This window comes from Stenella coeruleoalba, assembly GCF_951394435.1.
Source record: "Stenella coeruleoalba genome assembly, chromosome: 19".
Classification (NCBI taxonomy): Eukaryota; Metazoa; Chordata; class Mammalia; order Artiodactyla; family Delphinidae; genus Stenella; species Stenella coeruleoalba.
In genome coordinates, this window is record NC_137165.1 from 38,069,731 (window position 1) to 38,084,307 (window position 14,577).

At 44.5% G+C, this 14,577-nt stretch overlaps 1 protein-coding gene across 3 annotated transcripts; it reads right to left on the minus strand.

Annotated features, from left to right (window-relative positions):
* Nucleotides 1–4,768: 4,768 nt before the first annotated feature.
* ATP5MC1 (ATP synthase membrane subunit c locus 1) lies at nt 4,769–7,913 on the minus strand. 3 transcript variants are annotated; one of them, XM_079904342.1, is made up of 5 exons: nt 7,891–7,913; nt 6,880–6,927; nt 5,878–5,955; nt 5,302–5,480; nt 4,769–4,981 (listed from the first exon to the last, which is right to left on the minus strand). In XM_079904342.1, exons 2-5 carry the CDS (start codon nt 6,916–6,918, stop codon nt 4,867–4,869), a joined length of 411 nt encoding a protein of 136 aa, XP_079760468.1. In that variant the 5' UTR covers nt 6,919–6,927; nt 7,891–7,913; the 3' UTR covers nt 4,769–4,866. The 3 variants fall into 3 exon arrangements, with proteins under 3 accessions (XP_079760468.1, XP_079760466.1, XP_079760467.1); XM_079904340.1 differs by lacking the exon at nt 7,891–7,913 and adding an exon at nt 7,513–7,585; XM_079904341.1 differs by lacking the exon at nt 7,891–7,913 and adding an exon at nt 7,443–7,529.
* Between the last annotated feature and the right edge of the window lie 6,664 nt (nt 7,914–14,577).

Here is a 14,577-nt window from a genome sequence, read left to right on the forward strand (position 1 = left end):
TAGTTGCTCCGAGGCATGTGGGATCCTCCCGGACCAGGGATCAAATCTGTGTTCTCTGAGTTGGCAGGCGGATTCTTAACCACTGCCCCACCAGGGAAGTCCCAATAATTATTAACTCTTATTATTCTTACCTTCAAGCCTGGCTGTAATATTACTTTCTCTGCCAAGCTTTAACACCCCCAGGCATATTATTAATATTATTAGTCATTTTTAATTACTCCATCCTCTGAAGTAATTCATACCTTTATTATAGCACGTACTGCTTTTTAAAAAAAATAAATTTATTTATTTATCTTTGGCTGCGTTGGGTCTTCATTGCTGGTGCGGGCTTTCTCTAGTTGCAGTGAGCGGGGGCTACTCTTCGTTGCAATGCGCGGGCTTCTCATTGCGGAGGCTTCTCTTGTTGCGGTGCACGGGCTCTAGGTGTGCAGGCTTCAGTAGTTGTGGCACGCAGGCTCAGTAGTTGTGGCTCACGGGCTTAGTTGCTCCGCGGCATGTGGGATCTTCCCGGACCAGGGCTCGAACCCGTGTCCTCTGCCTTGGCAGGCGGATTCTTAACCACTGTGCCACCGGGGAAGCCCTGCTTTTTATTTTAGTAGTTTGGTTACTCATCTGTCTAGCTACTACATATGACGTCCTCTAGGGCAGTAAGCATGGAGCACCTATCTTGTATCTCCAGGACCTGACATTCAGTGAGTATTGCAGAAATGGTAAACACAATGGAAGTGTTTGGTAGCCAGGTGCCCTTCCCCTGGCCACGGATCTTTAAGATTTCACCTCCTCTTCCTCAGAAATGCCCATTTTCTTTCCAAAGGGCTGGCCAAGCTTGTACAAAGAATCTTCAACTCAAGGTCTAAAGGGCTGCAGCTGCTTGAAGGACCAGCTCACCAACTCCCAAGGGAACTCCAGAAGGCCTCTAAACTGGGAAAGGAAGGACCAGGGAGAGGCTAGCAGAACTTTGTGAATTGGCATTGCTTAGTCCAGTGCTCACTGACTTTTTCAAGGCAACACCTGGCTGCTTTTCCCTGGCAGCTTGGCCACAGCGCAAGAGTGTGCCTTCTGAAGCCACTCCCATGGCCTCTGGGGATGGATGACACAACCAAGCTGTGTTCCGACAGGAAACTGGATCCAAGCCTCTCTCTCCTCCCCAGCACACTGGACTGCATTGAGCCATCTCTCAGTGCAGCAAAGTTTGGTAGCACCTTGCTCATGGCAACCTGGCAGCACTCTCCCCCAGGACAGAGACCAGCAAGTATCCTGATGTTCAGGTCACTGCTGTGCTTCAACCTTCTAAATAAATACATCGTGAAGATCCTTCTCCTCTTCCCCAAGGTCTTGTGTCCCACTGCTCTCTGGAGCAGTCCTTCCCCTCCAGGGCCTAGCCTTTTGTCTTGGGCTCAGTGCCAGGAATAGATGAAGAGTTCCCATCCAGGTCACAAATTGGGGGCTAAAAGGAAAAATCAGAACTTGGACTGGGTGTTGGAGGCTTCTGATTATAAGTAATAGCTATATTAAAATTTTTAATAATACACGTATGTGTTATCTCATTACATATCTCAATACATCTTTATATTACATATAATTAATACTGTACATGTATATTAAAAAATACTGTACATTACATATATTATCATTATTTGCATACATTTACCTGTATTATCTTACTTTGTTGTCACAATCACTATGAATTGTTCTCATCCCCATTTTACAGATGGGGAAATCAAGGCTCAAGAGAGATAATTAACTTCATAGTTAAGAAATGGCAGGGCTGAGATTTGCACTCCCCTCTAACTCCCAAGTTTATGGTCTTTGCCACCTTGCTGAACTCTTAAGGCAGTGGTTACTCAGTGTTTTTTTGGTCATTACCCCTCTCCCAAGAACAGTGCACCTCTGTATGCACTCACAATTATTTTGTGGTAAGCAAAATGGTCCCATCCATGGGCCATAGAGCTTAGATAAAGAATCTCAATGGTAATGGACTAATTGCCTGCTTGCGGGTGGGAGCACATTCTCTCTTTTTTTCCCTAGTATTTCTTTATTTGGCTGCTCCTAGTTGCGGCACCTGGGATCTTTTAGTTGCAGCATGCGGGACCTAGTTCCCTGACCAGGGATGGAACCTGGGCCCCCTGCATTGGGAGTGCGGAGTCTTAGCCACTGGACCACCAGGGAAGTCCCGCACATTCTCTCTTGACTCTAGAGTTCCATGGGCCCACCAACCACATTCCCAACCCCGCTGATTTGGATTTGAAAGCCCAGCAATTCCAAAGCTGTTTGGAACGCATGATGAAGGGAAATTCTTACCAGCCCCTTGGGAAAAAAATAAGTTCCTGGAGCTTCACAGGAAGGAAAAGGTAACCATCTTCCCTGGGGGCTGCCCCTTGATTACCACCAAAGGGTAGTGACCTGGCAAGGATGCCAGCCTGACATCCCAAAAGGTTACTGCATTCCATTTGCATAACAGCATTACCAGTTAATCCATTGCTCCCTTGGTGATACCTCAGCTGCCACTTCAACCTCAGTCTGATTCCTTCTCTTTGGCCCTAAGATTCCTGGGCTCTGCTTCAGGTTCTATCACTGGGTTGCTGTGGACAATCTTGAGAGTTACTTTAGGTGAACAGACTAAGAGGACAAGTAGCAGGTTACAGTAGACCAACGGTTCTCAACCGGGAGTGATTTTGCCCCAGAACTAGGAGACATTTGTCAATCTTACATTTGGCAATTGGTTGTCACAACTGGGGGAGGGGAGGTTGCCACTGGCATCTAGTGGGTAGAGACTAGGAATGTTGCTAAACATTATCAGACAATGATTTATCTGGCCGGGAATGTGCCAAGGGTGAGCGATCCTGTGGAAGTGGAAGAAGACCATGATTGTTGAATGTCAGGTGGTCTCGGATTGAAATCGTTGCCCTGCTGTACGACCTTGAGCATGTCACTGAATCTTGGATGAGTCAGCACAGTGATTAGAACACAGGTCCTGGAGTTTGAATCCCAGCTTTACTAACCAGCCGTATGACCTTCACAGGATTCCTCACCTCTCTGAATCTCCCTCATTTTCCTTACCTATAGAATGACTTATTTCATAGGGAGGTTGAAGTTATTCATTGAAAATGCTTACCACCATGCCTGACATACAAGTGCTCAAATGTTAGCTCACGTTATTACAACCAACACTAGCCTCCTTGCTTTTCCTCTTCTATAGCACATAGCTTCTGTACCCACGTATTCAATAATTTATGGCATTGTTCAGTATTGTTTCCACTCTTGATTTTTCAGCATTCCCCAAGACTCCCAGGAGAATGCTTAACACCTAAATAACTGCACGACTATCTTTATTTATTTATTTATTTTTGGCTGCATTGGGTCTTCATTGCTGCGCACGGGCTTTCTCTAGTTGCGGCAAGTGGGGGTTACTCTGTTGTAGTGCGTAAGCTCCCCATTGTGGTGGCTTCTCTTGTTGCGGAGCACAGGCTCTAGGTGCGCGGGCTTCAGTAGTTGCAACATGCGGGCTCAGTAGTTGTTCCTCGCGGGCTCTAGAGCGCAGGCTCAGTAGTTGTGGTGCACGGGCTTAGCGGCTCCGTGGCACGTGGAATCTTCCCGGACCAGGGCTTGCACCGGTGTCCCTTGCATTGGCAGGCGGATTCTTAACCACTACGCCAACAGGGAAGTCCCATAACTGTCTTTAAATTGCATTAAATTGAATCCATTCTTATTGACTCACATTTTTTGGTGTTTTAACCCTACTAGCTGCCCTTCAGCTGGAAGGTGTTAACAATTATTAGGAATTTTATTTTGGTTTCACTAGTTCAGACTTTTGCAGTAAGTTGAAGTATCGGGTTTTCAAAAAATGGGTCCTATATTTGAGATAGACCATGCCTACTAGCACCCCTGAGTTCATTCTGTGGATATATCAGCTTAGCTTTCTCTTACCTGGGTTATCAGTCCCACGTCAGGCCAAGTGGGGGGCACCTGCTGGGCACAGACTGAGAGCACAGGATGATACCGTGAGGTGCTCTCTAAGCAATTCATTTGTTGGTTCGCTACCCCACACCCCCCAAACACCCTTTTCATCCCTAGCAAAGCTAAGATTGTAAATTCTCCAAGAACACAGACCATGTCCCTCATCTGCTTTATTCAAGAACATTTAGGCACTCTAAGAAAGGAAATGAAACTTACAGGCAGAGCTAAGTGCAGGCAGATGGAGGCCCACCTCCAACTCTAACGTGCTATACAACTTCTTTGGGACGAAGTTTCCCTATCTGTGCCACCTTAATTGTGTGGCCAAAATGAAAATAGATGGCACAGCACAGCAGGTAAAGGTTTAGGCTGGCCCGAGGCGGAGGTTGGGGGGGGGAGGAAATCTCCAATTCTGCCACTTTCCAGCTCTGTGATGATGGACAAGTTATTTTGCTTCCCTAAGCCTCAGTTCCCTCATTTGCAGAACAGGTATAATAACTGCACTTACAATTCATAGTGTTGCTGAGATAAAAAATGCAAAACACTTGGTAAAGAGCTTGGTGCAAATTAAGCCCCTCAAAAATATTACATATTATTACAGCAAATCTGAAGGGAAAAAAGCACCAGTCATCATTAGACAAATCCGTGTTCCCTCCTGTGGGAGATGTTATTACAGTCATGGCAGTGCTACTTCTCAGCCCTGAGAAGTTCCTAATCACCAATGGTTCCTGACCCAATCCCATTTCCTTGTCCCACCTTTCTATGAAGGTCCTCCCCAAGGGCAAAGGACAGAGGCGCAGGCATATGAGTTTAGAGAAACATTGTGTTTAATGGTAAAGCTTAGCACACTCTAGCACCGGGCATGGCCTGGAGTCGAAGCAGCAGGGGTGGATAGGTGACCTTCATGGAGCCTCACATGGCAAACAGGATGAGGAAGGCGACCATCAAACAGAAGAGCCCCATAGCCTCAGACAGGGCAAAGCCCAGAATGGCATAGGAGAAGAGCTGCTGCTTCAGAGACGGGTTCCTGCCGGGGACAGAGACAGGGAAAGGAAGGGGTGAGGGTACGGGTCATGGGTGGTGGTGGAGGACTCAAGTAGGTTAGGTGAATGGATAGTGCTGAAACTGGGAGAGGGCCTAGCTTGCATATATCCTGGGGGTTGGACAGGCAAGCAGAGTACCAACATGGTAAGTTTAAGTGAGCCAGACTGGAAACTTATATTTAAATTCTGAGAAAACAGGAGGTAGATGAAATCAACACAAAGCTAGAAGGATCTCTTGCTGAGGCTTCCTCCAAATAAGATGGAATTTATAGTAGAAGACGCTCTAGGCCACCCCACAACTTACCTGGCATAGCCAATGATCAAACTGCCAAACACTGTTCCAATGCCGGCCCCTGAACCAGCCACACCAACTGTGGCAGCCCCAGCACCAATAAACTTGGCCGCTGTGTCAATGTCCCGGGAGACAACACTGGTCTGGAACTCCCGCCTGGCCACCTGGAGTGGGACACTGCTGTAGGAAGTCTAGAAGGAGGGGGAGAGAGAGGGAAGTAGAGAAGGAAAGAACGGAAGAAGGGAGATAGCGAGGCTCAAGGACAGGTGGCTGACTCCACCCCTCACCCCACCCACCTGAGCTCAGAAATTGTTGGCAAGCTCTTAGCAAGTACAGAACGCTCAGACTGCAGAGCATGCTTGGAATTAGTCTTAGGGTCCGTTTCCAGACAGGACTAGGGAAATTTCGTGGGGTTCATGATAAACCCAATTTCACTTTTGCAAGTTTCTCACCTACAATGCTCACCTTGAGGTACTTAGAACTATTAAAGCACCACAGACTCTCCTCCCACTTTGGCCTAAAGGCAACTGAACAAACTTAAAGGAACTTAGTCTGGGGAAATTCTTAAGAAGGCCCAATCTCCTTTACCTGTTCAGATGGGATCTCTGGCCTACTCAGGAAGGAGGCAGACACAGGCCTGCTCAGACCCCTGGTACAAGAGCGGATCTATAAAATCAGAAAGACACATTTCTCCAAATCAGGCAAGAAATCAAAACAAAACAAAACAAAAAATCCCCCTAACTGCTGAGCTTCAGTCAAAAATGACTACAAATATTATAAATAAAACAAGTCCAAGGTATTTCAAGGTCAATTAATGTGTTACTGTTGCTACCAGATATGCCCACACCAGAGACAGCTGTCCTGAGACCCTGGTGTAGTCAGCAGTGGCAACCCTTCCATTTAAAACTGGGTAACAAAGTTCACTTCTATGAGCACAGCCCTTAATCAATACCCAAAATGGAAAAAAACAAAACCAGAAACCCACACTAACATCAAACCAAGTACAGGAAGGGTTTGTACCCAGACCACCAAAGGAATCAGAAGGGGAAAATCTTATTTTGCTAAAACTGTAGTCACTGTTATACACCCTGAATGGAGTTAGCCAGTAAGCCTGGTGAGGCTCCTGAAACAGTCACCTAAGCAGAGACTCCTGTAACAAGGCTTTCTTGAACTATTTCAAGAAATATAACGTAGCAGTTGTGAAACTTGGTCGAACATTAGAATCACCTGGGGCGTTATAAAAAAAATAGATGCATGGATTCCACTCCCATAGGGTGCAGCCTGGGCATCAGGAGTTTTAAAAGCTCTCCAGATGATTCCATTGTACAGCCAATGTTGAAAATCACTGTTTCAATGGGCTAACTATGGCCAAGTCAGACTGGGGGTAAAGGTCAGATCCAGACTCTGACCACATTGCAAAGCCAAGATAGCTTGGTTTACAGGCTTAAATAATCAGGGGTTAATGCATCCATCCTACTGCTTCGCTAAAGGGGCAACATCATCAGAATGCCAAGCTTCTCTCAGTTCATTCATTAAACACTGATGGTTCCCACACCTGGCGCTACAGAGCACCCGGGAGCCGCAGCTTACCAGAGCAGGAGGAATGAGTAGTGCCCTGGTGGTCTGCATTTTTTCGGTCTGCAGAGGAAAAAAAAAAAAAAATCCACTGACAGCCTGGTTGTTTGCTTACAGTTGCGACCTTCGGTCGTCCCCTTCACCCCGCCCGTCCTCCCTGGACCACGGTCTTCCTCGAACCATGCCCCAGCTGAGGAGACCATTAGAGGTCAGAGGGACGGCGCAAATTCCCTCTCCACCACTTTCAGCGCGACAGGTCTGCAAAGGAAGGTCACGGAGATCGGAAGTAAAGTAAGGAGGCCCGAGCCCCAGCCGGGAAATGATACCCAAAGAGGATGATCTGCCGGGAAGACTGGGGAGGCAGAAGCTAGGCAGGTGCCGTTCAGGGTCCTGCCCATTTCACACAGCAGTCCACGGCCCGCCTCAGCCGGGACAGTAAATTGCTCATTACCGTTGGTAACTAACATTAATTGTTAAGGTTACAGACGGCCATTGCCTTTCCCGGCCCTAGGGGCAAATGCCCCACCACACAACCCAGCCACATCCCTGCCGATAGCTGGCTTTCGGCCCCAGGTCACCTGCACTCCCACTGCCCTGCTGCCCCTGCTCGGAACACAGCGCTCGCCCGGCTCAAGGTGACTGACTCACCTCCGGGCTTTAGCTCTAGGACTCAGCGCTCAGCTCCCCGGCCCACGTGTCCGGGGGTCCCCCCACTCTCATTGGCCGCAATCCCCCCCCGCCCTCATTGGTTAACATCCTCGAGTCCTCCTTTCTTATTGGTCTTCCGCAGCTTCTTCCTCTCTCTCCACAGGAGCTTCGTGGCAGTTCCCGCCTCCGTGCGGGTAAAGGCGGGGTTTTCCTCCGAGATCTGGCTTCCGATTGGCCGATCCCTGAAGGGCTCGATCACAGAGTCGGCTTGACTCAGAGGTTCTATAACCTCCCGCACAAAATGGCGGCCAAGGTGGAAAGCAGCAGAAAAAGGCGTGGGAGAGATGACCGGTCGCCTTACACAGAGAGACACATGACCTTGGACCTTAGCCTTCATTCGAGCGCTCGGGCCCTGAGGCACGTTGCATGTTGGGATTTGTAGTCGGGTCAGAGGCCCTAAGGGCGGCTGAGATCCCGCGAGACGTTTCTCCCCAGGCTGGGAGAGCCAATGCCTTTGCAGCAACTCCCGCCCTAGTGTTTTGTGGGAGTCTTGCTTCCGCCAAGAGGCGTAAAGGCTACCTGCCTCCATGTAAGTTCTCTAGTGGGTGAGCGCAACTTTGTGGGCCTGTGCCAGTGTTGAGCAGTCGTGAGCTAGCAGCCAGTAGTTTGTTTGCTTGTTTTTTTAAAGTATTTTTGTATTGTTAAAAACATTCCAAGGACAAAACACGTAACACCCTGATAAACAAGCAAAGGATGGGAAACAGGCAGAAGAAATATAAATTGAAGGGAAGAATCTTAAACTAAACTATAAAAAGAAATAGAAGTTTAAACGCAACTTTTCTCACTAAATCAAAAAGCAGAGTTCTTTTTACTAATGTGAGCCAGGCACTTCTGTACTGCTGGTGAGAAGTATGAATTAGAACTTTTCTTGAAAGTGATTTGGTAATGTTTGTTGAAAGGTTTTGAATGGTCCACCCTCTTTGACTCAGAAATTCTCGAGGAATTGAGAGCCTTTAAACTCTCTATCCTCTTTGACCCAGGAATATCACTCATAGAAATCGGTCTTGAAGAAAAAAATCAGAAATGCAAAGATTCCCTTCAAAGGATGTACATTGCAGAATTTGTTGAAATTGGAAACAAGTAAATGGTAAACATTAAATAAATTGTGATATTTTCACTTGATGAAATAAGCAGACACTGTAAATTTCCTTCCTTCCTCCCCTTCTTTTTTTTTTTTCAGCTTAAGTAATAAAAATTTATTAAGAATTCCTGGGATGGTGGTTGTGGCTTCCCAACCTCAAGAGAGGAACAACCAACACTAGGAAATCATTGAGAAATCACACAGTCCCAACACCCCTGGCCAACATAGGGAGGAAAGTCATTCCCCTGAAAATGGGTCAGTTCTCATTATTCCAAGAAGTGTTGGGAGAACAGATGCTGAGGGGACCATCACATGTTGCTGGGGGCAGGGTGGGCATGTGCTGGACCCCGAACTGGCTCCTGAAAAACCAGGGGAGAAACAGATCCACTTCTTCTCTGGGGGCCGAGTTCTGGGTCATCAGGCTCATTTCTTACCCTTGATGAGGTTGTCACTTCCCTGGGTTTAGGGAAGTGACCTACACTTCATGTTGTAGGTTCAGCACAAGGCTGTCAGCAGTGAGATACATACGATTCTGTGATGTGGCGATTGTCTTGGAGATGTTCTGTGCTGCCCAGATCTTGTGCAGTTTTGATGTAGCCTGGGTTCTTGCTCAGTGCTTCTCCGAGGTGAGCACGGTGGGTTCAACAAGACCAAGTCTCAATCCCTGACCCCACCCTTACTACCCCCCTCTCCCCAGCCATCCTCTGGGCTCTCAGATCCAAGGTTGCATTAAGGTGGCTCGTGCTTAGCCCTACTTTGGTCCCTACTTGTGAACCCTCCCTGTGGGCAGCTGCCAGGAACAGGAGGCAGCATCAGAAATTGAGGCAAGGCCTGTAAAACCATGTTTCTGGTTTTATGTTTTATACTGAGAAAATTTTCATGATGTAAGACAAATTTTGAAGATTTAAATGCAGAGCTGTATGGCATTGTGAAAAAAATGGAAAAAAGATTAAAAAATAAAACAATAGTTAATTCAGTATGGTATAATAAGGTTGATTTATATTTTTATGAGTATGTATTAGTTTTTTTTTTTTTTTTTTTGGTTGTGTTGGGTCTTCGTTGCTGGGCAGGCAGGCTTTCTCCTTGTTGCAGTGCACAGGCTTCTCATTGTGGTGGCTTCTCGTTGCAGAGCACAGGCTCTAGGTGTGTGAGTGTCAGTAGTTGCAGCACGTGGGCTCAGTAGTTGTGGCTCGCGGGCTCTAGAGCACAGACTCAGTAGTTGTGGCACACTGGCTTAGTTGCTCAGTGGCATGTGGGGTCTTCCAAACCAGGAACCAAACCTGTGTCCCCTGCATTGGCAGGCGGATTCCTTTTTTGTTTTTTTTTAATCTGACTTCAGCCAGATGTACTTTTATTTATTTAAAAAATTTTTTTAAATTAATTACTTTATTTTTGATTGCATTGGGTCTTTATTGCTGCACGCAGGCTTTCTCTAGTTGTGGTGAGCAGGGGCTACTCTTTGTTGTGGTGCACAGGCTTCTCATTGTGGTGGCTTGACTTGTTGCGGAGCATGGGCTCTAGGCGTGCGGGATTCAGTAGTTGTGGCTCACAGGCTCTAGAGCGCAGGCTCAGTAGTTGTGGTGCATGGGCTTAGTTGCTCTGTGGCATGTAGGATCTTCCTGGACCAGGGCTCGAACCAGTGTCCCCTGCATTGGCAGGCGGTTTCTTAACCACTGCGCCGCCAGGGAAGTCCCTGTATAAGATTTATAATAGCAATATATTAACAGTTATGCTAATCTGGAAAGTCTGAACTTTGGACTCTTAGAAAAAATATTTTAAGATTGAGATTTAAGGTATCCTGCAAGAATGGTACAATGGAAAGAATGTGGAGTTTTGAAATCACACAGACTTGAGTTCCTATCATGGCTCTATCATATAACTAGGTATGTCTGTCTCCGAGCAGATTACCACATCTCTTTTGGCTTTAGTGTTAATAAGCTACCATTTACCATACGTCAAGCATTGGATTAGGTGGATTCACCTGTTATATGATTTAAGCTTGACAACAGCCTTTTTTTTTTTTTTTTTTTTTTTTTTTGCGGTACGCGGGCCTCTCACTGTTGTGGCTTCTCCCGTTGTGCAGCACGGGCTCCGGACGCGCAGGCTCAGCGGCCATGGCTCACGGACCCAGCCGCTCCGCGGCATGTGGGATTTTCCCGGACAGGGGCACGAACCCGTGTCCCCTGCATCGGCAGGCGGAGTCTCAACCACTGCGCCACCAGGGAAGACCGACAACAGCCTTTTAAGTGGATATTATTATCCCTATTTTACAGATTACCCCCATGTTACAGAGCATCTTTTTTCCAGTTTGGAATATTTGGTAAGAGGTAAAGTCAGTATGTGGACCCAGGTCGGTCTGGGTCCAAAGTGCTTAACCATCAGCTCTTGAGTCTCCCTAAAACTGGGGAAGCTGTAAAACAGGGTTAATACTACTTACCTTATAGAAATATGAGGTAAAATAAATGCCAGGCCTAGGTTGGTGTTTGGTGAATAGTCCCTGGCTGTTACTACTCTAGGACAAGTTATATTTTCGTGTGGAAATCCCTAACTTTGTCTACGTGTTTTAATTTTTTTTTCATATCCAGATTTGTCACATAGCTCTACTCATAGCTTAACTTCAACATTGCCAAGTTTATCCTGTGACCTGCTGGAAATCAGGTATTTCAGTGCCATGTTTAGGACATGAATTTTGGAGTTAAATAAGCAGGATTCAAATCCTGGCAATGCCACTTACTGCTGTGTGATTTGGGGCAAGGCTCTTAACCTCTCTAGTGCTCTGTCATCATCTATAAAAAGGAGATACCCCTTTTTCAACAGAATTGTTATGAGTAAATGAGATAGTACATGTAGAGGTGCTCCTTTAATTATTGAAGTAAAAAGTACTGGTAAACCAGGAGAGGCTGTGGGAAGTGGAAGGAGGTTAGGAAACCTCAAACCCAGACCTGACATCTTGGGGGTTGTACTAGCTGGCTTGGAGGAGGCCCAAAAACTTCTGTGGGAACTCTGAGAGGATTCCTGAGTAGGCAAAAAAGCTTTTTTCTTATGGTTACAAAATGATTTATTAGAGATATATTTTCTTATTGAGGTATAGTTGACTTATAATGTTGTGTTAGTTTCAGGTGTACAGCACAGTGATTTGGAGATATATATATATATATATATATATATTTGTTCTTTTTCAATTTGTTCTTTTTCTTTCTCCTATAGATTATTACAAAATATTGGGTATAGTTCCCTGTGCTATACAGTAGGTCCTTGTTGGTTATCTATTTTGGTGTGTATATGTTAATCCCAAACTCCTAGTTTATCCCTCCTCCCTACTTTACCCTTTGGTAACCATAAGTTTGTTTTCTATCTGTGGGTCTCTTTATGCTTTGTAAATAAGTTCACTTGTATGGCAAAAAAGCTTTTGATGAAGGTGGCAAAGGGCAAACTTGTGGATAATAATACCAGCAGGTCCCTCTTTCCAAAGGCATTTCTGACTCCTCAAATCTACCTCTTCCACCCAGAGTCTTATCTCAGATCGTCTCGCTTTTCCTCTTCCTTTTCACTCTTCCTTTAGGAATTCAGTTTCACTCTTCCTTTAGGAATTCAGTTCAACAAACATTTTTGATCACTTGGCAGCTCCAAGCAGTACACTTGGTTCTGGGGGAACACAGATGAATAGAACCAGTTTCCACACTAAGGAAACTCAGTTAACAAGAAAATAAATAGGCAAATAAATACTAAGAACTAGTATCTTAAGGAGCACTACAAGAAAACTTCCTGCAAAGTACAGAGAAGGGAGGTGGAGAGAACCAAGGAAGAACTTTTTGGAAAAAAAAATTCTGGGCTGAGATTTGAGGATAAACATATGTTAGCTAGATATATCAAGGGAGAGAGTGAGAATGGATGAAGATATTCCAGGCAGAGTGAATGAGATGTAGAAACCCAGGAGAGTTGGTGTGGCCAATTTTAGACCAATCAGTCATGACCATGGGACAGCAGAAATATGACTGCTATACGCCATTTCTGGCAATATGGCCAGACTAAGTATTCTGAAAATCCTCCTGCCACAACACCTAAAAATGCTACATAAATATAGCACACATATTTTAAAACGCATAGCCTTGTTTTTGACAGCTAAAATAAAATATATTCTATATTATATCCAAATTACCAATTTCCCACAGTCTGAAAATAATATCTCCTCTGCGAAATGACCCAGGTGGTGATGATATATTCTGTAACAACAATAGTAACAAATATAAAGGGAGGTTTTTTTTGGGGTGGGGGGAGCTTTTGGCATAGATGATTCATGGTGATAAATCCTAGCTTTTAAATGCATAGCTGAGCTCACAAGAAAGTAAGGAGAGTCCCTAAGGACCCAAAAGAAAGAGAGAACATAAAATTAGAGCAGTAAACATGTAATATTAAACTGAAGCTGCCATGACTGGGAATATAGTGGGATAGGGAAAGGGGTATCAGTCGCAGCAATTAAGTGGCTTGGCTCTTAATCGCCCATGGGGACAGAAGGATTTGGGGTCTGTATAAAATAAGGAGTTAAAATTGAAATTTGCAGATAAACCTAAGATCCTCAAAAGGCTACACCCTTTGAAGTGTGGACGTCAAATGTGGACTACCATCCACAGGGAGGTAACAATGAAGCTTGTGTGCCTATTCCTGGCTCTCAGTGGGAAAAGAAAAACAAACAAACAAACAAAAACTTTCCTGAGAATTTATAGTGACAGGACTATATGTTGGGTTTTGGATTCAAATCTATACCCTGGGTCCAGGAATGTCCAGGCTAAGGAACTGATATTGAAAGCTTCTAGACAGGGGATGTCCCTGGGATGAAACAATGTCAAACTCCTCTGGACCCATGCAGGATTCTCACAATAACTGAAACATAATCTCCATAAAGAAACAGTCCACAATGAGCGAGCATCAGCAAACATAACAAACAGCAAGAATTTCAGATAACACAATATTCAGATTGCAACTCAACTATAAAAGAGGCAGCAAAGTATAGTGATTAAGAATGTGGACTTTAAACCCAGACTGCCAGGCATTCTAGTCAAGGCATTCTACTTACTATCCAGGTGATCTTGGGCAAGTTGACTAAGTTCTCTGTGCCTCCACTTCCTTATACAGGGTTGTTATGAGGATTAAATGAATTAATATTTATAAAGTGCCTAGAACAGTGCTTGGCACATAGTGTCACAGATGCATTTGTTATTATTTAAAACTAAGTATGTTTACAATGATTAGGGACATGAGAAAAAATCAAGATGGTATAAAAAAGAACTTGCAGATTTGAAAAAGAAAGAAATGGGGGGCGAGAGGGATAAATTAGGAGTTTGGGATTAACATATACACGCTACAATATATATAAAATAGGTAACCAACAAAGACCTACTACTGTATAGCATAGGGAACTATACTCAATATTTTATAATAACCTATAAGGGAAAAGAATATATATATACACATATATATATATATATATGACTGAATCACTGTGCTGTACACCCGAAACTAACACAACACTGTAAATCAACTATACTTCAGTAAAAAGCAAAAATAAGTAAATAAATAAATGAATAAATAAATAATAAAAAAGAAATGAACAAAGAAAAACAAATGAATGAAGCAAAAAATGAAAAATATAGTACTTGAAGTTAAGAAAAAAACTTAATGGATAGGTTAAACAAAAGATTAATGAGAGCTGAAGGAAAAGTCAGCAAACTGGAAACAGGTCTGAGAAAATTATTCCTATTGAAGCACAAAGAAATAAAAGATCAAAAATATGAAAAGGAGGTTAAAGGCCGTGGAGGGCAAAATGAGAGCTAACATCCACCTAATTAGAATATTAGAAGGAGAGAACAGAGAGAATGGGAAATAATAAATATTGAAATATAATGGTTGAGACGTTTACAGACTGA